This window comes from Alligator mississippiensis, chromosome 4 (genome assembly GCF_030867095.1).
Source record: "Alligator mississippiensis isolate rAllMis1 chromosome 4, rAllMis1, whole genome shotgun sequence".
Taxonomy (NCBI): Eukaryota; Metazoa; Chordata; order Crocodylia; family Alligatoridae; genus Alligator; species Alligator mississippiensis.
In genome coordinates this window covers 172,194,994-172,222,912 of record NC_081827.1, presented here as the reverse complement: position 1 = coordinate 172,222,912, position 27,919 = coordinate 172,194,994, and the positions used below count along the sequence as shown (strand labels likewise).

The window sequence follows — 27,919 nt, the reverse complement described above, 5'->3', positions numbered from 1 at the left end:
ACATTCCTCCATTTCCAGGTGGCATGTCAGAGCTGAGTGCAGAAGCGGCTGCAGAAGAGTCTTGCTTACCTGCATTACACTATGCGGGCAGATCCACCGCTTCTGCTGTAGCACATCCTTGTTCAGGTTCAATGTGCCTTGTAAAAGCAGAGGTGCATGGAGCACTTCTATGTGGTGGCAGTGGCATGCATCTCCAAGCTGCTGCTGCCACAAGGTGAAACTGCCCTGCAAGCCTCTGTTTTCAGGAGGGTCATCAGAGCTGAACAGGAAAAGCAGTAGTGGTATGCCTGCCCACATAAAGGAATGCAGGCACACGCAGCTTTGTCCTGCTGCCACTTTGCAGTTCAGCTCTGACATGCCTCCTGCAAACAGAGGTATGCAGGACAGTTCCACCTGCCCTGCTCAGCTCTTCTTCCAGGAGACACCACACAGGGTCAGCCTGGGACGGGCTGCAGCAAGAGCACGTGTTGTTCCTGCCACAACCACTCCCGGATCTGGCCCTGAAAGAGGCACAGTTCCACCTGGCCATGGCAGTGGGTTGAATAGAATCTAATCAATTAAGAACATGTTAATTATGAGTAGAAATATTATTTGATAATGTTTAGAACATAGTTATACTAGGTATTTTTAATGAGGTGCTGCTGAATTTTGAAAATTTTTGGAATGGTGCCTTGAGTCTAAACAGGCTAAGAACTACTAGTCTATATAGTCCATGCCTTAGTAGGAAGAGCTTGTAGTCAAATGTGGAGGTTTTTCATTGGCCCTCTGATCTTCCTTATGAAGAGTTTTCATAAATGATTCTTTTGGTATTTAACAGGTTTCACGGGATCTTGTGTGCTTTCTTCAGCTGGATCACGTCAATGTTTACTATGGACAGGACTATCGGAACAAGTATAAAGCCCCTACAGACTACTGTTTAGTGCTAAAGGTAACTTTGTAGGTGTGTTAAGAAATCCTTGACCAAACGCCACAAGTTTAAAGGCACCAACAGAAAATTTCAAAGCACACTTTTTTTGTCTAGTGTGGTGGTTCTCAATTCGGGTGCCATAAGACCCTTTCAAAATGCTGTGGTGCCACAGCCAGGTAAAACTGCCCTGTGTACTTCTGTTTCAAGGAGGTACCTGCAGAGCCAGACTGGGAAGTGAGGTTACAAAATTAGGCTTCTGGGTTCAATGTAAACTAATGTATGCAGGGGCTCCTGCCATAGTTGCTTCCCAGTTGGGTTCTCCAGGTCCTCGCCCCTACCCTGGGTAAATTCAAGAGGAGGTTGGACAGTCACTTGTCTGGGGTCTTGTGAACCCAGCGTTCATTCCTGCCTGTGGCAGGGGGTCAGGCTAAATGATCTGTTCAGGTCCCTCCTGACCCTAGCTACTATGAAACAGAAGTGTGCAGGAGAATTCTACCTGCTGAGGTCACCCCAACAGCCTAGTGATGAGATATTAGGACAGTGGTTCTCAACTGAGATGCCACCTAATTCAGAGAAGTTTATGGCAAGGGTGCCTTGAGTCTGAAATGGATGAGAACCACTAATCTGGTGTCCTATGACAACTAGGTTCTTTTAGCTATGTCCTTTTAGTTGTGAGGAAGTAGGGAAGAAGAGGATTTAATATAGAGAATTAGTATAGAAAATTTATACAGGAAGGTTGTAATGCAGAACATGCTCTCTAATGGTGTAACCAGTAGAAAATTACACTAATTTTCAGTGTGAATCTCAGAAATATTACTTTAAATGAGAAGTAATTCAGTCTACTGAACAGCTGCTTCCATAAATCATAGGGAATAAGAAGCATTTTTATTACATACTAGAGAATACATTGTTGTGCAACCTGCTGTTAAATGGAAGAGTGGGACAATGCAGAGAGGCAAAGTAACTATGCAGTCCCTTTCGTCCCTGCATAGCTGGTTGATTCCCCTCTGCATACGAGCTGCATGAGGGAGATGAGAAATTATTGCGCTAGTCAGTAGGTTCTTACAGTAGGTTCTGCCTTGTACAATTTACATTTCCCAAAAGTACTGCTGTTCTAAAACCGGAGGGTTAAATCCTGTTTCCCTTCACATACCTATATGGCAATGCAGCCATGCAACTTAAATTTTGGCATTTGCCCACAGTCTGGGATTGTTTAACCTGGCACAGGAGGAGACCCTGTTCCAGCTCCCTCCTTGACCCCTGAATAGCCAAGAGAGGGAGATAAATGGTGGTCAGACTGAAAACAACAAGCAAGAGGATATGTGGCTCAGTGAAATTAATGCTATTTTGGATGGGAGGGGCCGTGAATTCTAGGCTGGACCCTTACTCTGACTGAGGCAGAAGCTTCTCCACTGCTTTTCTTAGACAGTGAATATTAAATGCAAGGTGCAGTGGGTCAGTGTAAAGAGGAGTCTGCCTAATGTTTCACCTGTAGCCTGCTGGTTAAAACACTTTGCTGCAAAGCAAGAGAGATTCAAACGCCCTAGGAGTGAATGGGGCAAGTGCTAGGGCTTTGCGAAGGTTCAGTGCCTGATTTGATTTGGCAGAGATTCAACCCAATTCGGTCGCCAAATCTCCAAATCCGAATTGAATCAGAGGACCCTTTAATCTCCCCGAATCGAATCAGAACCCTCCAAATCGATTCGGAGAGATTCAGAAAAATTCGATGATTCAGACACAGCTTTAAATGTTTTTTCTACATACCTCTAGGTAGCAGGTGGCTCATGAATGCTGTGATGCTGGGGCACATGGAGTGTCCCACAGAAGCGTGGGGAGGCTCCCCAGCACAGTCAGCAGCAGACCTGGAAGTGGACCAGAAGCATTTCCGATCCACTTCCGGGTCTTCCGAGGAGCATGCTGGGGGCCCTCCTGAGCGCAAAACTGGACGCAGTATTCCAGCTGCAGCCTCACCAAGGCCAAGTACAATGAGAGAATGACATCCCGGGATTTGCTTGAGAAGCATCTATGGATGCATGCCAGCATTTTGGTCTCTTTACTAGCCGCAGCATCACATTGAAGGCTCATATTCATCTTGTGTTCAAGATGGATGTTTGAGGAAAGGCAGGGGGTGGGAGAGGGATGCAAAAGGGAGAATCTTTCCATGATACTGGTAGCGAAGAGGGGGCATGGAGCATTTTTGCCATATGAATGCATGGCCCACTTTGTTGTGACTTGGTTCATGTGCTGATGACATGCAGTACACTACCTACCCTAGGTTAGAGGAAAAATTGCCAAAAGTGTCCCTGTTTGCTTTGCCCTTTTTTATGAAAGCGAGAAACATTCTCTAGACATCTTCTGTATAATTTTCCTAGACAGACATATAGTAAACTAAGGGGTAAAATTTTTAGTGCATTCCCACCATAAATTAAATGAGCCTTTTTAATATGTAGCCCCCTACCGATCAGTGATATGCACTGGTTCTTTAGTAAAACTGTGTAGATAAAGATCAGAGCTGAAAACATCCTAAGACAGGAAGCATGAAAAGCAACTGAAAAGGAAATGCATGTAATTAATGTAGTGCCCAATTGCAATATTTTATTTAAGGCTGTGACCTTAAACCATAGGGCTACCAACTGAAATACTATCAGAGTTATTTTACATGGTGCCACGCTATCTTCCTGTAGCAATCAAGCCACCATCTTATTCCCACACATTGTGTTAGAAATAGTGCCAAACTGAGCTAAAAAGCTATGCCATGTATAGGTTGAAACAGTTTTTTTACACTGGTTTCACACAGAGAAATCCTTGATTATGAATTGGATAGTGGTGGAAGGATGATAAAAAATGTTTGTTCTCCTTTAGTGGGTCAGGTTACTTGTTTGTTTATGTCTTATGCTTTCATTTCATATATGAGTTACTAAAATGCTTGACATGGCTACTGCTTTCCTTATGTCTCCAAACTCAATGAAAAGGTTATAAAATCCTGCATAGTTACAAATGTTGTATATCTAATACCTTTAAACAGAAAAGGTATGCAGTTCTTCTGCAATTAATTGGAAACAATTAAAGGCAGAACTTTAATTTCTTTGGGTAATTTTTTTGCTGTAAAATGGTTACCTGAATAGAAAATATCAAGCCAGAAATGGAATTGTGCTTATTTCTCCAGCATGTCGTATTCTATCTACATAATTCAAACGTGGCTCTCACTGAGCCATTTCTTAAAACTTGCTGACCATTCAGTATAAACTAGGCCAAACCTTATTAGAACAAATTTAAAAAAAAAACCTTAATTTTGATTTTGAGTGTAAGCCATAAAAATCCTTACTAGCCATGTTCTCAAATTTTAAGAACTCAAATTTGAATATGTTTTCTTTTCCAGTAAGGACTTGTGATGTGGTTACTTGACTATTTAGCACAATGTTGAAGGTGTAAAATAAAATGTAGTGGTGGTATGTCACCAGGCAGTTTAACAGGAGATTTAAAATGACACTGAGCTTTCTCTCTCACAAAGATGTCTTTTGTATAAATCAGGTTTTAGCAAATTGAAGAATATAGTTTATTTACAGATGCTCAGTTTATACCGCTGGCATTAACAAAGTTGGAAATTAACTCCCAATTGCCCAAGATTTTTTTCAGAAATAATTTTTTAACAAATGGATACTGTACAGTCACATCTCTTATCCTTGTCCAGATTCAGATTTTGCCTCTCACACATTAAATCTTGCTGCACAAATATGTACTGCTGCTTGTGTAGATGTGGTCATGAGGTTAGATTGGGGGGAGGGCTTCCTTTAGGTGTGTTTATAATTTTAGAAAAAACGGGCTAAAGCATTTTTTTAAAATTACATGCAGCAGCCATTAGCTGGGAGTCTACACTCATGAACTCTGTCCTCGTGGCTTCCATTAATTTGCTATACACCCATGTCCAAGTCACTTTCTTTCCACAGTTACAAGCAGGGTTGCATTTTTCCCTGTACTCCAGATACTTTAAAGGAATTGACAGCAAGAACAAGTGAAAAACAAGATTATTAATGATACAGCTGACCTTGTGCTCATGTTGAACTCCTCCCTAGGGTAGTAGGGATAGATATATAGTTGGTAGATTTGGAGTGCTTGTGAAATGTTAAATTTACGACCATGTTAAGTGGAAAATGTAGTGTGAACATGAGCTCTGAAAAGAAGTATCTTGGACATTATATATAAAGTAACCTTCAGAAAAAAGGGAGGTACCTTTTGATCTTTCAGCAAGTCTCGGTATTACTGAACCATTCCCTGATGAAGGGCTTAATAATATTGTTCATTGCTACCCAACAACTGCAAGAGAAATAACTTCTACAAAATGGACAAGGAAAAAACCATGTTATCCAGCCGTAGTGGTTTCCAACATCCAGATTTGAAAAACAAATATACATTTCTTATTTGAATTCTTTATGTTCCAGACTAAACTTAAAATAGAATATTTTTTTTCTAAATACATTTAAAAATGCTGTGTTCTCTCTTTTAGATGGGGGAGGGAGGGAGAATAAGCATTTTTAGCCATCTAATATTCTGTTCCAGATACAGTTTACTTTAAATTTCTGATGAGTTTACTTAAAAGTTAACTAAAGTAATTGTGTTGAACAGTTAGGAAATACACAGATGGAAATTCTAGTATGGGTTTGCTTTTCCCAGTTATGGTTTTGGCAAGATAGAAAGTTCAAGTATTAGCCTTCTACCTTAGCAGTGTTGGTGTTGGTAGAAATCATGTGGTAGTGATAAATCCTTTATTATTCACTGCATGGTAGGTCACTCTTCCCCTCCTGTATCACACTACTTACATTATAAAAAAGTTTCTAGAAAGTGTGAGTTTTCTGAACTGTTGTACTGGTCAGAGTATGATAGTCTCTCAAGAGCCCAAGGGGGCAGAAGATCTTTTATACCAGGCTTGTCCAACATGCGGCCTGCCAAGCCGTTTTCTGTGGCCTGCGGTGCTGCAATGGGAAACGAAAGTAAACACTATTTACTTTCGTTCCCACCCCTTGTCCCTCCCCCGGCCCCTCAGCAGCTTCCTAATGGCTGCTGAAGGGCTGGGGAAGGGACAAGGGGTGGGAAACGAAAGTAAACACTATTTACTTTCGTTCCCACCCCTTGTCCCTCCCCCGGCCCCTCAGCAGCTTCCTAATGGCTGCTGAAGGGCTGGGGAAGGGACAAGGTTCCCACACGCACCGCGTCAGCTTGACGTTGCCAACGCGGTGCGTGTGGGAAGAGGAGTAGCCGTGTGCCGCTCGGGACAGGATGAGCCCGGCCGGAGCAGCAGGGGCTCAGCTGCACTTTCCCCCTACCTGTGCCGGTCAGTCCCGAGCGACACACGGCTCCCCCGCTGCCTCTGCTGGCTGGTGCCGACCCAGGCGGATCTGTTCCATCTGGAGCAGCACGCAGGTGAAGCCGGATTCCCACATACTGCTGGGGACGGGAGGAGCCCGGCCGGGTTGGCACCGGCCAGCAGAAGCAACAGCAGAGCCATGTGCCACTAGGGACTGACTGGTGCAGGCAGGAGGAAAATGCAGCTGAGCCCCTGCTGCTCCGGCCGGGCTCATCCTGTCCTGAGCGGCACACATGAAATGAACCTCAGGATGAGCCTAGCCAGAGCAGCAGGGCCTCAGCTGCACTTTCCCCCTACCTGTGCTGGTCAGTCCCGAGCGGCACACGGCTCCACCACCACCTCTGCTGGCTGGTGCCAACCTGGGCAGGTCTGTCCCATCTGGAGCAGCATGCAGCTGAAGCTGGCTTCCAATGAGCTACTGGGGATGGGAGGAGCCCGGCCGGGTTAGCACCAGCCAGCAGAAGTAGCAGCGGAGCCGTGTGCTGCTCGGGACTGACGGGCGCAGGCAGGGGGAAAATGCAGCTGAGCCCCTGCCGCTCCAGCTGTGCTCGTCCCGTCCTGTCCCGAGCGGCACATGGCTCCACCGCCGCTTCTGCTGGCTGGTGCAGACCCGGCCGGGCTCCTCCCGTCCCCAGCAGCTCGTAGGAAGTAGGCTTCAGCCGCATGCTGCTCCAGATAGGATGGACCCAGCCAGGTCAGCACCAGCCAGGAAAAGCAGCATGCAGCTGAAGCTGGCTTCCCACATGCTACTGGGAACAGGAAGAGCCCGGCCGGTCGGCACCGGCCAGCAGAAGTGGCGGTGGAGCCATGTGCCGCTCGGGACAGGACGGGACGAGCACAGCTGGAGCGGCAGGGGCTCAGCTGCATTTTCCCCCTGCCTGCGCCCGTCAGTCCCGAGCAGCACACGGCTCCGCTGCTACTTCTGCTGGCTGGTGCTAACCCGGCCGGGCTCCTCCCATCCCCAGTAGCTCATTGGAAGCCAGCTTCAGCTGCATGCTGCTCCAGATGGGACAGACCTGCCCAGGTTGGCACCAGCCAGCAGAGGTGGTGGTGGAGCCGTGTGCCGCTCGGGACTGACCAGCACAGGTAGGGGGAAAGTGCAGCTGAGGCCCTGCTGCTCTGGCTAGGCTCATCCTGAGGTTCATTTCATGTTTGTAAAATGCTTGGAGAGCCCCACATAGATGCACTGCATAGAAATGCAAAATATATTTTGACTTATTTGGTTGGCACCTTGGGCTGAGATTTTCGAAGCTGAGTCAAAAGGCCAACTTCCATTAAAATGAATGGGATTTAGAGGGCTCCAAATCTTTTATGACAACTTTGTAACATGCCTATCTACCCCTTTTTGCAAATCTCAGCCATAGCTTGGAAGCTCAGCCAAAGACCATAAGAGCTTCTGAACATAAGAGCATAAAAAGTGCCATGCTTGGTCAGCCCCATGGTCCATCTAGCTCAGTATCCTGTCCCGAACAGTGGCAGAGGTGGATGCTATAGAGGGTGTTTTGAACTAGTTATTTAGACCCATTTCATTGTCACTTCCTGCAACTTCATTGGTGTCAAAGGTCACGTGACATCACTTCCTGATGTGATGTCACTTCCTGTGAGGTCTTTGAATATAGCTCGCCGGCCCACTGGGTGATAAAAAGTTCATGATCCGGCCCCACATTCAAAAAGATTGGACACCCCTGTTTTATACCATAATACTGTAAGATTAGCCTTTTTGTAGCACTGAAACTTGTAAACGAGATCAAGCAGACAGCCCCTATGTTTTAAGCTTCAGTATAAAATAGTATTTTTTTTCTTCTGTTATTAGTGGAACACTGAAAGGAGTTCAGAAATCAAAGTGAATATCCCACCTTGAAACATCAGTTACTCCATGTTCCAACAATTAGAATGTCTTGACTGGGAACCAAACAGATAAATGGGTTTATTTGCATTTTCTGATGTAGTTTTTCATTAGATTTGAAAGTAACAATCTCAGATAATGAACCTTTTGAATAAGCCCACTCATTTGTTGAACCCAGTAGTACTGGGTTGTGAAACTATTTGAGTTGTGAAACTATATTTTTGAGTTGTGAAACTATATATATTTGAGTTGTGAAAGTACTTGCTTGTTTTTCCTGGGAGTAAAATTGATCAGACTAAGACTAAATATTCTTCCCGTAGCATCCTCAGATCCAGAAAAAATCCCAATATATCAAGTATCTCTGCTGTGATGATGTCAGAACTCTACACCAATGGATTAATGGCATTCGTATTGCCAAGGTAACTACTATTTAACCATTTCTCTTCTTTCATTGCTGCAGTGTAGTGCTTGTAATAGTGTTACATATATATTGTTGATTTATTGGGACAGATGATGAGTTAGTGGAGAGAAGACTAAGACAACTGGGGTCAAAATTATAATTCATTTGAAAAAAAATTTAATTGTCTAGCAAAATGTTATATATTCTAATTTTCCCTTTTTTAATCATTTTGAATTTTAAGCTGCACAAAAGTTTCAGACTGTCTTGTGTATTACTGCTTTTTAAAAGCCTGACAGTGGTATGTTCCTTTCCTTACCAGACTTTCAATTTTAGGTGCCTATGCACATACAGAATTTTCAAACTTTTAATCCGTGTCATCCTGTTGTCTGATTGCACAGAGAGGTTCTAATAGGCTTGTGAAATCACTGCTGGGTTTTAGCCATGCAGACTCATTTTGGGTCAACTCCTATATGGACTTGGGTAAAACAGTTATAAGGAAAGTAGATTTAGTGGTTTAAAAGGTGGTTATCTAGGATGAGCAGCTTGTCTTGCTGCATTATTATGCAATTTTCTTGCATGTTTCTCTGATTTAACGCCTTTTTCCCCCCCAGGATAACCAGGTTGTTTCCAGCTCTCCTAGTAGTTTAGCAATAAAAGAAAAAAAAGTCACTATTCTTTCCAAAAAAAAAAAAAAGCAAAAATAAAACTTCCACTGCATTTAATACTGCCTGAGTTCCTTATTAGAAAACATGCCGTTTAGCATCAGATCTTTGCTCCCCGTGGCCTAGTTTTTGTGTCACACCAGCCCTTTAAGCTTCTGTTAAAGTTCCTTACAAGCTGCAGCCTTCTTGTCAGTTCTTTTCCAGTCCTTCCATCATTTGTGATTTCTGAGAGAAGATATTTAAATCCATCAACTACATGTAGCACATTTCCTCTTACTATAACATTCTTGTGGGCTACAGAAACCTGGAATATAAATCAACCAGCTGAAGGGCACAATCTAAACAATTATATTGTGTTCCTCTTCTTTTTTGTTTAGTATGGGAAGCAACTGTACGTGAACTATCAGGAAGCACTGAAGAGGACTGAATCAGCGTATGATTGGACTTCTCTGTCTAGCTCTAGCATCAAGTCAGGCTCCAGCTCTTCCAGTTTACCAGGTAAATATAACCTAACTTATACTGGAAAGACTTGTTGATGCCCCTTTCTTTTAAAACTGCTTGGAGATCCCAGTTAGAAGCTAGAAAATGCAAATCATTATTTCCGCATAGTCTCAGGTATTTCATATTTGTATTTAATCTCAAAACACAATCTATTGCAGTCCTCAGTCCTTTGGGTATGCTCTGTCAGTCAGATAAAGTACTTTTGCCAAAAAGAATTTTTCAAAACCTGAAAACAGAGAGTGAGCGTCATTCCATTTCCGATACCTGCTGTTACCTTTGTTCTCACCATTTGGGAAAGAGGATTCAAGATTCATGTTTCAGCGATGGGATAAAACTTTTTAAACTAAGTGGTTTGGTGGGATGAAGTGAGTAAAATAAATAATTGGAAAGTAATCTCTGTTCTAAAGCAGAAATTCCACAATTTGTTTGTACCTAAACCTAAATCAGAACCCTGTAACAAGGTCTGCCTGGGTACAGAAACCTGTTCCCACTGACCTCAGTTTAGTATAGAGACTATTTTAAAGGCAAATACTAGTTAGACTGAAGTGGAGGTGCAAACCATTAACCACATTTTCAAATAAATATACATCTGTTACAAATGCTTTTTTAACTTGCAGGGGAGTAATCTGAAACATAGTTCTGTGACAAGATTAGTTACAGAACTATGATGTGCATTGTGGACAGAACATTGCAAAGATATATCCACAACTCAGGAAGAGTTTCGAGGACCAGCTGTAAGAATGATTATATTGGAAAATGTTTTAAAATCAGAAACTCCAGGCACTCAATCTGCACAGTTTTTTAACAGAGAAGGTTAATGGGTAACTTAATAAGTCTCTAAATACCTACGTGAAGAACTAGGCTTTGATAATGGGCTCTTCAATCTATAAGACAAAGATATGATAGGAGCTAGTATCTACAAGTCAAAGCAAAACAAGTACAGAGTAGAAATAAGACGCAGATTTTCAACAGTGAGTGTAGTTAACCATTGGAATGGCTTTCCAGGGTTAATGGCAGATTCTCCATCACTGGCAGTTTTTAAGTCATGATTCAGTGTTTTTCTGAAAGAGATGTATAGTTCAAACAAAAATAAATCCATTGATTTGTTATGCCAGAAGTCAGTCTGGAACACAGTAGTTCTTTCTGATGTGGAAGCTATGAATCTGCTGAATCTCTTAAATCAAGGTGCACATTTTGTGAATTCACAGCATAGCTAGGCTTGAGCAGAAGCTTCTGTAAAGGCTGGAGAACAGGGAAGACATCACAGATTATTTGAAACACTACTATTTTTAGAATTTCAGATTTCATTAATTATCAGATTATGCTGGTTTGGGGGTTTTCAGGCCAGCAATCTTTCAGTGTCTCTTCCCCAAGAACTAAGGTTGTTTTGTGTACTTAATGGCAATAATGTCCTTTGAGATATCGTATTTGCTAAAGCATGTTATTAATCTGTCACTTCTGTGCACAACAAATGTCACTCAAAGAGCTGCATTACAAACACATCGACTTACTTAATCTTGACAGAAATAATACACTCAATTCCTTAACTTTCTTTTAAACAGAATCTCAATCGAATCACTCTAATCAATCTGACAGCGGAGTTTCTGACACCCAGCCAACTGGACATGTGCGTTCCCAGAGTATTGTCAGTTCTATGTTTTCCGAAGCCTGGAAGAGAGGTACTCAGCTAGAAGAGTCCAGCAAGGTAACACGAAGACTTTAGTTTCAGAACAAACACTCACACAAAATACAGTAACGCTTCTTTTGCATCTGTATCTTTAGTGGGATTTCTTCTCATTTTTCTCTGCATTCTTAACATAATGCATTATAATTTTTTTCCAGCTTTCTAGATTTCTTCATGGTAATTAAGAATTCACGTTCTGGACCTGCTGTTTCTATATGTTATCAGAATTCCATTAAGTAGCATTTGATAAAGACCAAATAAAACCACTTAACTGCCAACAGGCTAAATAAAATTATTTCAGTAAGAGCTTTTTACTCTATCAGCTAATCACATCTTTCCATTGTAAGGATGTGAACAACTGAAACCTGGAACCAGGGGTGCACAGATGTGCAAGCATGTTGGAAGCATTACTAGACCAGGTTTCATAGAAATGTAAGTGGGAAATGATAGAATCTGTAAACAAGACATAAAATATGCAAGTCATATGGCACTTAGAAGTAAGAGGAAAGCCGATGTCTCATGTTATATAAAAAGATTTATAGCTCTTGTTTGCTGAACTCAGGTCTTTTGTGGTTTGGTTAGTAACCAAAATTTGTACCTGTCCATTGTAGAATAATTTTTTGGTGCATTTCCTTGTGAACTGTTGTACACATGACAGAAATGCCAACCTGACTGCCTTTGTTGGCAGTTTCAGCAGGTACCCAGATTCTTGAATTGGGCACAGACACTAAATTAACTAATTCAGCTCAGATATGTTGCTAGAATGTTATGAGAAAAGCCTAGGGTGTCTGTCTCTGTACTGCTACCAATCTTGCATCTTTTATGGATGCTGAATTTAACTGTATCTTAAGCTGTATCTTAAATAATAGCAAACAGATCATTCTGCCTTCCAACATGGTGATTGACTTGTGCAGAATATATAGTGTAACACTATTTTCAAATACACTGAAGCTGTGCAACAAAATTACAGTTCTCTTAGCAGTGTTAACTTGCACATACTTTTATGTTCTCATAATTTATTAATAATATTTATCTGGGATCTCTAGAGCTTTGCCTTTTAGGTTTTTAATATAAACATAATGATAAGTTGTACATACTGTGGCCCAAACATTTGAAGCGTATGAGCCCAACACCTGGAGCATGTGAGCTCTCATACAGACATTCAGTTTCTCTTCGGAGAGTTGCTGCTCTCCCAGGAGAAACAACAAGTGTGCAGGTTGGTGTTCAGGCTTTTTCTCCCAGAGTAAAAATGGCCATTCCAGGAGAAAAATAACCAGCAACCAGGGTTAAGTCACTCCCAAGAGATGTTTTCCTGGGAGAGAGAATGTTATATAAGCTGCATATCAGTAGATAACTGGGGTAGATATGGATATTAGGGCTGTGCGAAGCTTCGGTCCCTGATTCAATTCGGTAGAGATTCAGCCCGATTCAGTGACCGAATCTCCAAATTGAATCAGGAGACCCTTTAATCTTTCCGAATTGAATTGGAACCCTCCAGTCAATTTGGAAAGATTTGGCAATTTGGACATAGACACAGCTTTAAGTGTTTTTTTTCTACATACCTCAAGGTACCAGGGAGCCCATCAATGCTGCGATGCTGAGGCAGATGGACCATTCCACAGGAGCAAGAGGGGCTCCCCAGCACAAACAGCAGCAAACCTGGTAGTAGACCAGAAGCACTTCCAGTCCACCTCCGGGTCTGCTGGGGAGTATGCTCCCCGCCCCCCCCTGCACTCTCCTGGCTCAGTGAGTGGTGCCTCTTGGGTCTGGGGGGGCACCTGGGGTCCCCCCATGTCTGACCACCTAACTGGGGAGGAGTGGGGGCACCTTCCACCCACTCCCCACTGTACCCAGAAGTGGACCGGAAGTACTTCCCAGTTCGCCACCAAGCACACAGGGAGCGGTGGGAGCGCCCTTGCACTTCTGTGGGACGTTCCATCCGCCCCAGCATCGCAGTGTTTAAGAGCTGCACCTGGAACCTCGAGGTATGTAGAAAAAACATTTAAACCTGTGTCTATGGCCGAATCGCTGATTCTCCAAATCGGCATCAAATCTTCAGGTTGAAGATTCGGCTGAATCTAATTGGGGACAGTGATCCGAATCAACAAATTGAATCACTGTCCCCGATTCAGGTCGAAACCGAATCAAATACAGCCAGTTTTGCACGCTTCTAATGGATATCTGTATGTACCTAGACTTAATCTTCTCAGGTACTGGGCATGTGCAAAAGTTCATGCACTTTTGAAAACTTGAATTTGTACAGCCTATGTGACATGAGTGAGAGAATATTGTTATAAGAACTGTAACAATCATTTCCTGAATTTTTTTACGTTTAAAACTGAGAATTTATCTGCTGCACCCATAACTTCTTTTTCTTGTAATTCTCATGGGATGTTTATGAGGGGAGGGGAGCTGAAGTTTAGTATTGTGGGTTTGGGTTGCTTTATTTTTACATCTCCATGGTGCTACTGGAAATTGCTCAACTAAAAACCTAAGAATTTGTACTCTATCTAATTAAAGCTTTTTTTAATAACATTTTCAGACTGGTCTTTATTGAGGGCTACCCATGTGCAGACAGGTTTTATAAAGTAACGATTTGAGTTACTTTATAGGCAAGGGGAAAAAAAAAATTTTTAATAAGGAAAAGGCATGTGGTAGAGAAATGTGTGAATAGACTGCCCTACATCTTTCCAAAGACTTCACCTTTGGATTTGTGAAATATGAAGTTTTAACTCAAAAATATATATTTAAAAAAAAACTGTGAGAGAGGGGTTAGAACTCAAGGACTGATTTACATTTTTAATCTCAACCATCAGGACTATAAATGCTCTAGTACATGTTTATTGTATTACTGGGCTCAGAGACTAGTGTAGGACACGAGCTCGGTGAATTATGGGGATACTGAAACATACGAAGCTATATAAAAATAAGTTACTGAAATAGTGTCAAAAGGCAGTTTCTGTTGCAATGACTATGAGAGACTTCTCTGGGCCGATAACAGAAAGTTTAGACTCAAGCGTTGCCTTCTGAGTTTACTGTAATGTTCATTGCAGTGTCAGTGCAGTATGTTCGCTGGTTTTAAGGGGAACTAAACAAGGTGAAAAGTTTGGGCTGGCTTGACAGGCAGTTGCAGTACAGAGTAGAGTCAGTGCCAATACTAGTTTAGGCTTTCTTTCATTGGGCCATGAATACTCATGTGGAAAGAGGCCTCTTACTGGTTGGTAAATACCTTTCAGTTTTTCAGACCAGACACTGAGAAGCTTCATAGGGATTGTAACCTAAGTGGAAGGAGAATCATAATGCAGGGTTAAGATTGTGAATAGTAAAAGGATCAGTGAGCAAAGATGATCTTGGAGAGTCCCCAAGAAAGATAACTTTGGGTGTTAATAGAAGCAACTGAATTTCAAAGTGAAATTTCTAATTTCACTTGGAAACACTTAAAAAAAAAAAAAAAAAAAAAGATGTTTCAGCTAGGGGGGCATATGTATGGCGCGTGGCATACTGGAACATCTTAAAATTGCCTCAGCTGCATGCAGGAGGCAGTAGGAAAGTCAAGTGAGTAGGGGCAGCAGGGGCTCCCTAGCTCTTCACTGCTAGGATTCTGACTGTCCGGCCCCAATCCTTTCAACCTCTCCTTTTTCTCACTCGATGGAGAGGAGAGGTAAAGTGGGCTGGAGCAGAAAACCCTGGAACCAGTGGTATAGTTGAGTACCTGAGTGCCAGGACCAGGAAGTGGTCTGACACAGCCTGCAGACTGCCTTCCTCTCTGCTCTTCTTCCCTTCCCCATGTTGAGTGGGGAGAGTGGGGCTCTGCGGGATTCTGGAGGACCTGCAAGTCTTCCTGTCCCTGCACGCCCATAACAGGGACAGAAACACCGTAAACACCTAGGATCTGGAACCAACTTCCAAGGGAAGTGGTGCTGGCTCCTACCTTGGGGGTCTTTAAGAGGAGGCTTGACAATTACCTAGCTTGGGTCATATGAGCCCAGTATTCTCTCCTGCCCAGGGCAGGGGGTTGGACTTGATGATCTACTTAGGTCCCTTCCGACCCTACATCTATGAATCTATGAACCTCTTTTCAATGGGTATTGTTTTGGAGCACTTCAGCTATGTTTGGAATGTTTCAAAGGGTGCATATGCTTGTACCAATGGCCCTTTGAATGCTTCCAAAAGCATTTGAAACATTTCAGTCCATGCACATTCATAAAGGTCTGCATCTGTCTATATTACGGAATAGCAGACCTGTTTTTGTATCTCGTCAGCATTGTTTCCCGCCTCGAAGTACACCAAGGAATTCTTCAGATCAAAACAATTTTAAAAACAGTGCCACTATTGTAAACATGAACTACACAGTAGTGGTTGCTCTCTGCTTTGAAACCTCACACATGTTATTCATAAATATTCCTGAAGAAGCACCAAATTGCTGGGAATTAAATGCTGCAAATTGTGGCATTTTATGTAGTTCGGCCATTCTACAATAAGAAAAAGTCTACAACCAGATAAGTCTTTTGGATCTTTAATAAACCAGCCATCACTGAACACATGTTTAACTTGTTCTTTAACTTCTTTTAACTATTTCAGAATTAAATAATTATTTAATTAATAATTTTACAAATTATTGTTTGTAAAAAAAAAAATGTAGATAGCACTTGTTTTTATAATCAGTGTGAAGCTAAATGCTGCATGCTTTATATGCATCTAAAAACCATGTTCATCTAGTCAAATCTTTTATGAAAAGTTTGCCCTCTGACAGTACATTTGAAGCAAATGTAGTAATAGTGCTTCAGGTTGCAAAGTGAAGTGGGGACAAACTTACTAGCTCATGGACTTTTTATCTCATAATCTTCACAGATCCTATCGTGCTGGGATGACTGCTTGTTAATTCTTACGTCTCCCTCTCTCTGTTTTACGCTGCTTTGTGTTTCTCCTGTTGCTTCATTGTCTCAGGTGTCAAATGTGAAGTCCAGCACAGCTAAGGTCAGCACACCCGTGGTGCCTTGTACAGGGCAGGATTAAGGTCAGGGACTTTTAAACACATTAAACTTGGGTGATTTATATAACAAAAATCTTACAGACTAACCCCTATAAGAGAGCCTAACCCTTTTTTGAAAAACATTGATTTCTATGTGGAGTTTTGTCAGATTTCTTGCCTTATCAGTCTGATTTAACAAGTAGGGGTACATCCCACACTCATAAATCTATCTCTTTGGTTCAGGCTCTGTTCATATGTAGAACTGATCTAGTGCTATCCGTATTCTGGCCCCTACAACCAATTGATATGAAAAACCTTTATATAGTGCAAATGAAATTTTACCTAGTTAAATACATCTGCAAGACTTCATCAAATAAAGGGTTTAGTAACTGTAAACAATCCTCGCTAGTTAGTTAGCTTGTGTTGAATTACATACATCATCATGGAACGTGCTGCTTGGCTTCAAGCAGGGCTATGGTATGAGGAGGGTGGAGTGCCAACTGCATGTAATTCTGTTCTTTAATCCTGAAGAGAAATTCAGGGCACAGTTTAAAAGAGGACACTTTATCGCTAATGTATGGAAGCAAACCCAATGAGTAGCCTATCTTGTTTGTAGAATGCAGTGTTTCCTCCATTCTTCCTTTTCTCAACTCACCTTTTTTCTCTTTGGCTTGCTTTTGCTTTCTCTGTGTTACATTGTTGCATGCCCAGCTGATTTTTCTCCAAGAATCTTTATTTTATACATTATCTTTTGGGGTGTTTTCCATAAAATTCACCTTTTTCTTGTGCATTGCTCAATATCAGTGCATGCAGGGTGAAAGTATATCAATAATATTTCAGAATGTTTTCGAAGTGTTAGCAACACCATGACCAGTGCTAACAAAACTAGAGCCTTTGCTCGTAGCTGTTTATGGTCCAACCTGAGTCTGACAGAAGGGACTAAAAGTCCACCATCTCATAGTGTGCATGGCTTCCCTTCTATTTAGTTTAGTTTCAAAAGGTGCCTATCTACCCTGCCGCCGCCTTTGCTAATGGCCAGGCCTGCAAAGAGATCTGTATGGGGATCATGTATACCCAGCTGGAGTCCCGTGACCTAGGATTCCACTTCGATACACGGGTCTGTCCATGGAGCTCTTGGCTGACTCATGCTCCCATCCTGTCCCTCCTGCATGCCAGCTGCAGTGGCAATCAAGTGTTGTATCTGTCACCAGCTCAGAAAACTTGAAGTCAGATCCTTTTTCTGTTATCCAGGCACACAGCTATGTAAACCTTTCCTCTCTGTCCTCATCACTCCGTCAACCTGCAGTGAGTGCTCTCTACCAATATCCAGTGTTTCCTTGTGCTGCATCTTCCTTCATGTTGCAGTCTGCTGCTTACTTTTCCAATGACAGGCACGTTCAGAACCTGACTTTGTAATCTCCCCCTCTCTCTCTCTCTCTTTTTCTTTTTAAACCCCCTTCTTATAGGCCAGAATGGAGTCTGTGAGCCGGCCCTTCACTTCGCTTGCACCTTCTGTGTCCCCGCAACCAAAAGCAGTTGCCCCATATACAGCTTCCCAGCCATCTCCACCCCTCCCACCACCCCCTCCGCCACCCCCTCCCCCCCCGCCTCCCCCACCTCCGCCCCCACCACCACTTCCCAGTCAGTCTGCACCCTCAGCTGGTTCAGCAGCCACGATGTTTGTCAAGTACAGCACTATCACACGGCTGCAGAACGCCTCCCAGCTCTCCAGCTCCCTCTCAAAACCACCCTCCATGACGCAGCAAATGCCGCTTCCTCCCCCACCACTGGGAAAGCCCCAGATGCTGGTGCCCCCCAATGGAGTCGTTCCACCTCCTCCCCCGCCCCCACCACCTCCGACCCCTGGGTCGGCTATGGCACAGCTAAAACCAGTGCCCTGCCCCCCATCAGTGCCACAGTTCATCCCATCCCCACCCCCTCTCAAAATACATCAGGTACAACCAAATGTTACTCAGGCTGCCGCTGCTTCTCCACCCCCTCCTCCTCCACCCCCTGTGCCTGCCCCACCACCTCCGCAGGCCCCTCCAAAGCCCATCATTACCGCTGTTCCCACACAGACTGGTGCTAAAGCTGCATCGCCGGTGGTGGTGCACATCACACCACCTGCACCCAGTCCCCTGCCTCCTGCAATGAAAAAGCAGCCTAGTTTTACATCATCCCAGGTTCCTCCACCCTCACCCATACCACTGGGGCCCACTCCCCCACCCATCTTGCCAAAACAGCAGAGTTTCTCTGTTAAACCTCCGCCATCCCCTCAGTCTCCTGTGCCTTCTGTTGTGAAGCAGATAGCCAGTCAGTTCCCACCTCCCCCAACCCCACCAGCTTCAGACCCCCCACCTTTAAAGCCTCTCCCACTAAGTGTGGCTCCACAGTCCCCCCCAGCAGTGAAAGCAAAGCCAAAATGGCAGCCTGCCTCTGCTCCCTCTCCTGATTTCCCCCCTCCTCCACCAGAGAGCAGCTTAGTATTTCCCCCACCACCTCCCCCAGCTACCTCTGCAGCTTCTCCCACCCCAAGCAAGACGGGGTCTCCAGTCAAAAAGACCAGCAAGACCTCGAGTCCCGGAGGGAAGAAACCACCTCCAACACCCCAGCGCAACTCCAGCATTAAATCTGCCAGCTCAGCCGAATACCATGAATCCAAGAGACCGTCAGTAGACAGCCTTGTCAGCAAATTTGCACACCCACCAGAGCCTTCGGGATCTCCTTCCAAAGAGTCTCTGCCGCCTCCTGCAGCTCCTCCAAAGCCAGGAAAGCTCAATCTTTCTGGGGTAAATCTGCCGATTGTCCTTCAGCAAGGAGGCCTTGCAGCAAAAGCACTAGGTGTAGGGGTGTCTGGGAAGGACCCTGTAGTAGAGTTCCCCTCTCCTCCGTCGGATTCAGACTTTCCACCACCTCCACCTGAAATTGATCTTCCTTTTCCACCAGTAGAGATCCCAGCTGTGTTTTCAGGTAGTACGTCTCCAAAAGTTGCTGTTGTCAATCCCCAGCCTCAGCCGTGGTCTAAATCATCTGTGAAGAAAGCCCCGCCACCCACGCGGCCCAAAAGGAATGACAGCACTCGGCTTACGCAGGCAGATATTGGGGAGCCGCAAGTGATAGCCAGTCCTCAAGTGCCCACCTCGCCCAAGTCTGGCCTTAGTGTTCAGCCTGGCTTCCTGGCAGACCTAAACAGGACTCTGCAACGAAAGTCCATCACTCGGCATGGCTCCCTCTCCTCTTCCCGAATCTCCAGAACAGAGCCGACTGCCACCATGGATGACATGGTATTGCCCCCACCCCCACCTGAACTGCTTGCTGACCAGCAGAAGCCTAGTAACTACGGAGGCAGTCATATATCCGGCTATGCAACATTACGGAGGGGGCCACCTCCTGCTCCCCCGAAAAGGGATCAGAACACCAAGCTGTCTAGAGACTGGTAGTCTGTAGGGGAACTGTATTTTCAGTGACTGCAGCAGTCAGTGCTGCTATTGGCAATCTGATACCTTTTGAGTTGAGAGAGAACGTGCGTGACTCTTGTGATGGTCACCAACTATAGCTGAGGGTAACTGTAGACATTCCTTTTCACAACTAGTCCAAAAAATTTGAGGGTTTGGGCTTGGTTATTTGTAGGGTGGGGTGGAGGGTTATTGTCTGATCCCTTATCCTTCATATGGATTGGACCAAAAAAACAAAACAAAAGAAAAAAAACAACCCTTTTCTTACTTTTTTTTTTTCCTGCATTTAAGAAAAAAGAAAGATAAAATTTTTTTGTAGTGTCTGTCCATGTGAGACACATTTGTGCATGTATAATAAATTTAGGTATATAATATATTGATATATTTCTTTGCAATGATAGAAGATAACCAGAATGTTTTTGTGGATCTGTATTTATTGTTTTGGTCATGCAGTTATTAGGATATGGTCTATGTAATTTTAAGATCAAGACATAGGGGGCACTTTAAATCAGCAGAGCATCTTTTGGCAGTTTGTGACGGGTAAATGGTACAGAACTGAAGCAGTCTGACAATATCTGTATATTGTCAGTTGGCTGAAAAATACAGACACAACGTACCAAAACATTCTGGTCATAATACTACTGAAAATGAGAACATTTTAAGCAAACTCAAAATGGGCTGGAGTGAAATATATTTACACTAAAAAAAGCCTCCCCTTCCAGATACTTAAAAACCATTTACAACTCCAAAATACTGTGTTCTTTATCTATGCTGTAAGTGGGAGAAATGTATATTATTTGAATCCAGAATTCTTTCTAATCACATAATAGGCCTGGTAGTTTATTTTTACGGATAAAGAGAAATGATACATTCAGCCCTTTTAAAAGCTGCCTGAAGCGCCTGCAAGTTAATCCACTGTTCCTTATTTTGCGGCATTGGGAGGTTCTGATGCCAGTCATCAAAGGCTTAATGAGGGTGATGTGTTGTGCGATACATCATCAGTGTGCATGTGCATCTTTTACTGAAAATACAGGTACGTTGCTGTATAGGCGTTTGCTCTTGCTCATGCATACACAGTATCCAGATTCACTTTATCCATGCCTGGTAAGATGTATTATGTTAACAAAAACAGCTGAAGACCTGTAAGGAAAGCCTGGTTTGTCATCCACTGACAGTTAGCTGGAAGCTTTCTTCACAGAAGAAATGCGGGGAAATGGTAATTTCAGTTCAAGACAGAATAGTTGGTATCCTGTTTTCATTGTCCTTCTACGACTACAGTCAATGAATACGCCTATTAAGTAACAAATTGCACTTCTGGAAGTCAAGGAAGATGACTGAAAAATATACAATATTGGAATCAGAAATTTGCTAATAATGTAATTAGATCCATGGGGGCTGTATTAGAAGGAAAGAGACTATTGTGTTCAGGTTGTTTATTTATGTGCTACTGATTACAGTCACAAGATTTTAAAAAATAGAATTTTTTTCTTGTAATCCAGTAGTTTGATTGTGCAAGTCTTACCCAAGTATCAATTGTTGTGGTAATGTTGTAGAGTTAGCTTAAGTGGTCTTGTGTATCATGCATGTACAGTACAGGGTAGTATAAAAATCTGTAAAATAATGCCAATATTTGCGCTGTACCTTAACACGCTCATTTGTGTGACCCTCCCTGATGTTCGCTATAGGGACACTGTCAAAACTGGGATGGCAAAATTTTTACTCCCCTCCCCCACCCTTCTTCAAAATAAGCAGTTAGAATCTTTTTTCCTGAACTAAAAAAAACTAAGAAAGGAGCCCCCCGAATTTGCAAGAAATCCTACAATATCACGTGTATGTCAGACAGAAACTAAGAGATCAGAGATGATGCTTCTGATTCAGACTTGTAGATTTAAATAAGGAGCATGACAGTGTCCCTCCCCTCCCCCAACTTTTTTTTATAAAATGTTTTTAAAACATCCAAATAAGAAAGTAAGAGTCTTTGTGAATAATTTATGAACAGGAAAAAGTTGTGCTGAAAAGGAAAGTTCACAAAACAGTATATTTACTTATCTGGTCTTAAAGTGCATCATGAAAAGAAAATGAGCGGTGCTGTCTCTGCTTCATATGATTTTTTAAAAATCTGTTTCAGCACCTCAGGTGTCTCCTGGAAATTGTTTTAATATGTCAGATGTGTTTATTTGAGCAATAAGAATATACCATTGTGTGCATTTTAAAGCACTGTTATGAAAAGGCACTTTTTTTGTATCTTTCAAATTGTTCACAAAGTTTTCGTTTCTACTATTTTTGTGCTTATAAAGTGTCCTTAAAAGCATTTGCATTGTTGAGTTGAAGCATGCTCAGTGTAGCAGGCTGGTCTCTGAAGTGTTGAGTTGTGCTACAATTGATGGGTGCTGTAATTTTCTACATTGTTCCTCCTGCTGCTTGTACTGTATGCGGCCCCTAGGGATCACATCTACCAGTGGAGTGACAGACACCAAGCGAAAACCCTAGCTTCCTGGCTTTAGTGATAGGTTTAGTCTCTCAGGCATCGATCAGCAACATACACCTGGGCTGATGGAGAGCCTATTCTCTGGGAGCTTCATCAGTCATTTCGTCCTTTCTCTCACTGACTGGTATGTCAGCCGTGGCACTTTCTCTTGTTCAGTCAATGTAAGTAGCTCTGGGATCTGCACTTGGCAGAGGAATGTCTTGAATGCAGTTTATTCAAAGGCAGATAAGCATTCTTCTCATTTCCCTGTGACCAAGTTCAAATATCGGCTATTTCCTGTGGGACCATCATCAATCTATGCCTACTAATGCAGGCCACTGAGCAGTTGCTGGAAGGCAGAAAAGAGGACTCCATGCTTGCAACAGAAAGAGCAGCTGTCATCGAAGGGACAGGGAGTAATCCTTCTGTTGTAAGTTAGTTAGTTTTGGGCAAACTGTTGCCTATTGCATCTTTGCAGAAATGTGAATGCAGCAACTGCTTACATTTGCACAATTCCCCTTTGTTTTACTGCTGGACTTCTTGGCTAAGGGATAATTGAGTCTTACAACTAGACGTTGCTTTCCAAATCGTGTCAGTGCAAGTTGTTGGAATTTTGTTTTAAGAGTCTCCTTTAGTTCTGTGTTTCCAGCATGTGTGTGCTTGGCAACGCTTGCTTAGGGATTTAGTGTATCCATTCTTCCATCCAAAACTGGTACACGTAATGCAGCAAAAACTAGGTGCACATCTCATGGAAAATACTCCAATGTATCAATAAGTTGGCATAACTGGCTGCCTTTTTTGGAACCTGAGACTTCTGTCAGTAACTTGTTTTCCAGTTTGGCTAGATAATGCTTATGGAAGATCATCACTGGGACTGAAAAAGATAGGGAGAAAATAGGCAAGGTAGAAGTTAGGAGGGAGGGAGAGGAACACACAATACTCTCTGCTGGCCCTGTAGAATTGTGGGCAAAATTTCATTTACCTCTTACAGCAGCAGTGAGTATATGCAGGAGCTACCAGCTGCAGCCAGGCAGAGATGGCAACTCTCTAAAAACCCACACATTGGAACAGTAAATCCACCCATTCAGTGAGAAAAGAACTGACAGTGATGACAAGGGAGATACCACCAAAAAAAAAATAGTGACTATAAAAATCATCTCACCACAGCGAGTGCTCAAAGCTGGGAGCATCAACCTGGCACTTTTGTTCCTGCCTGCTCCTCCAACTAATATGAAAGGCAGTTGAGCTGCTGTGCTTTAGCTCCAGAACAGGCCATGCAGTTCAACCCATAACGTATTTACCCAGGATTTACCTTGCAGTTACTTTGGAACGAAAACCAGGCTTAAACTTCATAGAATGTCAGTTCACTACCTAAACCCCATTTATAATCGTGGGCCTTTAATGCACGATCAACATGATGCTTCTATTAATGATGGAGAAGCAGGTGTCTTGAACTAGTGCACTGTAAACCTGCATGTTTTTTGCTGAGTTTGTTGTTCCCCCAGTGTGGATGCAGACATGTCGCTGATGTCCCATGAAAGAAAGTAGAGAACTGACCATCCTAACACAAGTTCTGGCTCCTCAGTCATGCTTTACTTGTAGAGTATGCTTTACCTGTAGAAATATCAGGCTTCATTTTCCTAAAGATGAACCTTGCAGTAGACTGATGCAAGTGAAGGAGATGGTAGCATTTAACTACTCTAAATAGATGCAAAGTCAGTAAGCTAGAGCATCTTGCCATTGTATTTAGTGTACACAAAATGGGCATTAGTTATCGAGCAGCAGGAGAAAAAGGTAGGTGAAACCACCTAAGTTTCAGGACTCAGAGAGTGTAAGTAATGAATGCTCTTATGACAGCTGTTCTGTATGCATGTTGTTCTAGCATTTTGCATTTAGAACCTGTTTTTTTTTTTCCTGTGTTAGTCTTGTTCTGGTTCAAACTGTTTTCTCCCATTAAGAGAAGTGAAAGTGCCCTTTCAGCCTCAGATGAGGAAAGGAAAATACCATGTTCTGCTTGTTACTGAAAAAACTGCAAAGAATCAAATGACAGTGGTGTTACTGAACCGAAATGGTTTCTCTCTCCACTGAGGCTGATACTGCTTTGCTTGTTTCTATGCAGTCCTGAGGATGGCAGCCATGTGTCTAATAACTAACTATTCCTTCATACATCCAGAGTAACACCATTGAAATAAATGACAACTGCACTGAGATGCCTCAGAGCAGGATCTGGGTCTTCATTTCAGTGGTGATTGGGGATGTTGATCCTGTTGCAGAATTAGATTTAAGCCATTTAAATTCCATAGACCTCAAAAGAGCAAAATTTCTTTTCAGGCTTAGAGAACACTACAAGGCAGACATGCTGTACTCAGTGCCAAAACCAATCTGATCAGTACTCATGTAATGAACACAGTCTTAGTCGCTGCTTTAAAAAATGTAAGAGCCAAAGGCTTAATGCATTTGAGTTGGAGTTTTTGTGGTTTGATTATTAAAATGATTGCAGAATTTGGTCTTTAATATTTCCATTGGTTGGCTCATTCCATCTCCAACTATATTAGAAACTAAATTCAAAACATATTTGCATGTGAATAACTGTTGCTTCTGAATTGTCACAATTCACTATGTATGTGTTTTGTGACTTCAGAGCTATTCAGCATGCATATTTTCCTTTTGTAAAGGCTGATTGCCCTGAAGTCTCAATTACTGAGTTTCAGTACTGTAGCACCCAGCAGCAGTATGCATTCAAGTTCAAAAGCTAGTCAAAATAACTGCAGCAACCCCGATAATGTTTGGTTGGTTTGTTTTTAATACTACTTTGAAAACTCAAATGATAAGCTAATGTTCATAGTATTTAAAGTGCCCCATTCCTGTTACACCTAATACTTTAGAGCAGAATAGTTTTTAAATATACTTTTAAATGTTAGTTTTCTTTTTTATACTGGGGCATTTCCCTCCAACAGATGATGAAACGGACAGTCTGTCTCTCTGTTGTTCCACTTCCTGCTTCTCTGCAACTAGGACGTTTCAAAACAGGTTGCAAGCAGTGAGGGGAACATGATTTCTGTTCCTTTTGACAGGTCTAAGTTGTTAGAGCCTTTCTGCCTGTGGGAGGTATCAAAGTTCCCTAAGCCTTTTATTTATAATGCCAACATTTTGCTCTATTTCTTCATTACCATGTCGCTTTTTAATTCCTCCTCTGTGAAAAAAACAAGCAAACAATGCATTATGAACAAGCACGGGACATGCTCAGTGGAAAAATTACTGTGAGCAGGTACTTGTGTTATGTAGCTGATGATCACCATCTTAGTCTCTGCTTTGACAAGAGATGTCTAAAGAAAGAATAAAACCATGGAAACCCTCCATTCCACCTTGCAGATTTAAATACGTCACCACTAAAGGGAAATGGAAATAGCAGTCCATCTCGATTCACACAGGGCCTGATTTTGAGTGGGACTGAGACTGCCCTGTTCCTGTTGTAGTGAACAGCTGCTGTAGATTTTCACTGCCTCTTGGGTTTGTATAACTGGAGGAAAGGTTTTGCAAAGAATGAGCAGTCATCAGGACATGTGCTGAAGCACAAACACCCCGCTGCTTAACGGTGTGCAGCAGAGTAGTAACTACAAGCAAATTGTCTCATATGTAAATAGTGTAACTGATGAGGAACTCATGGTAGTATTATTTTAAAGCTCCACTTGGAAAGTAAGATTGCAACCTATGTAGTGGATGCACCAGTGATTGTGCCAGGTGTTTTAAGACCACCATGTACTTGTCTTTTACAAAGCAGGAGATTAGAGCATTCTCCTCTACGAAGGAGAGTCCTATCATCACCACGCTAGCTGTGATTTCCCACCACTCCACCAAAACTACAGCTTACCAATTTAGCCTAGAGAAAGCAGGTGTTGCTACAACAGGCACTTGTGGGGTAACAGGCTGAAGGTAAGATGCAGCTGGACTGAAGAAGCAGCTGACAGCATACAGTGCCCATGCGGGCGTTCTGAAAGCGGTGACAGGCTTCAAACTGTCCAGAGTGGATGTGGTTGCATATTTGTATTTTAATAATTATCTAGACACAAGTCAAATTGTCAAGGGTAATTTCATTCTCTAGTAAGGGAAAATGATAAATCTAGTTTAGCAAAACAAAGTATCTAAAAATGTCGCTTTTTCCCAGTTTTGCTGTGTCTGTGCCTGTGTCTAAAGATTGCCTTTTGCCGACTTGGTGGATAGTTCAGTATGTTGCAGTGCTACAATGTTTGTGTTTTAAGAGAAAACAAAATGGGGTTGTGTTTCCTGTCTGCTGTTTCATATACGTTATAACTAAAGTTTAGGAGTCTTTTTATTGAACCACCGTGGAAACAAACATCGACTGGAACATCAGTTTGTTCTATGGCTTACACTAGTCATTAGCAGCCACTGATGGTGTCTTTTAATAATGGAAATGCAGATGTAAGAAAATATCATTACAACAATTTGTCTGTGCAGCAAGCTTGTGCTAAGTGCTGTAAATACATTCATATGTTTACTGCTTTAAAAGGAAAATTGCACATTTTATCTTTGAATGGAACTGCCTCCCCCCCTTCCTCCCTTCCCTTTCCAAAAAAAAAAATCAAGGTTCATTTAAACTCTGACAACTTCAGGCTGGGGGGGGGGGGGCTTTACCATATTATAAATATATATAAATATATGTATAAATATACTTTTTTAAGCATGGGAGAGGACAAAAGAAATACTGCATTATAAAGTACCTGGTATAGATCATTATACAATGGAATATGCACAATTCAATAAAGATGTAGTTAACTTTAAAGCCTTCTGTTTAGGACTTTGTTTTATTTTCTGTCTTATGTTCTTTCTTGCACAATATTATGGCACACCATGTGAGCTGCTGAGGGAATTCAGGGTACACCAACCCATGCTTCAGCAGGTTTGAGCTTCCTGTTTTTAGAACCCAACATCTGGGAAGGCCCACAGTGTATGTGCAGTGGTGGGAGAATAGTGATGGTCCAAGGGACATGAAGAGGACTATTAGGTAAGGTAATAGCTTTAATTGGATCAGCCTCACAGTTGGGAGAGGTGACGGAGAATCTTTCAGAGACAAATTCATCTTCATGCTGCTAAGCATAATTGCCATTTACTTTTGTCCATGTACCTGCTCTATGACTTGCAAGTACTGTACCTACATTAAAAAGATGAGTTCATTATGAAAATCAAAATTCTGATTAGCTCAACCTTGAAGCACATCTTCTATACAGAACCTGACCACAAATGGGAGTCAGTAGCATGGGGTTTCTGGGTCCTTTCAAGCTTGCCTTTTCTGGCCACGTAAGGCAGCACAGTTTGCTTTAGTCTGTGTGTGGGGAACAGATCCAGCCCAGCCAGCTGGACAGAGATAGTTTGCTGCAGTATGCTTCACATTTTGGTAAGCAAATAGCTTTTGACTGGATGCTGGATTTTGACTCAGGCAGCCATGGCTAAAGGTAGATGGACAAAAACTCCGGGTTTCTTTCTGCTTGCCAAGAACATGTACATGTCATTTATCTCCGCATTCAAGAAATGGGAAATTTTCCATCATCTCTGGATAAAACCACCTAACACAGTAAGAAAAAAGAAAGTTTAGGGTGCCTTTAACTGTTTTTTAAAAGCTTTTGGTCAGCTCTGTTAAAATTATG

General features: G+C 42.5%; 1 protein-coding gene across 6 annotated transcripts in view; it reads left to right on the top strand.

Annotated features, from left to right (window-relative positions):
* The window catches only part of RAPH1 (Ras association (RalGDS/AF-6) and pleckstrin homology domains 1), a 214,662-nt gene that overhangs the window by 153,341 nt on the left and 33,402 nt on the right, over positions 1–27,919 (top strand). For 4 of the 6 annotated variants that reach the window (XM_059727086.1, XM_059727085.1, XM_059727084.1 and 1 more), the window contains 5 exons: positions 818–928; positions 8,436–8,534; positions 9,555–9,675; positions 11,241–11,383; positions 17,801–27,057. In XM_059727086.1, coding sequence (XP_059583069.1) covers positions 818–928; positions 8,436–8,534; positions 9,555–9,675; positions 11,241–11,383; positions 17,801–19,774 — 2,448 coding nt within the window. In that variant the 3' untranslated portion in view covers positions 19,775–27,057. Of the gene's footprint in view, positions 1–817; positions 929–8,435; positions 8,535–9,554; positions 9,676–11,240; positions 11,384–11,520; positions 13,898–17,800; positions 27,058–27,919 lie in introns of those variants that run through there. The other 2 variants (XM_059727088.1, XM_059727087.1) reach the window with 2 other exon arrangements.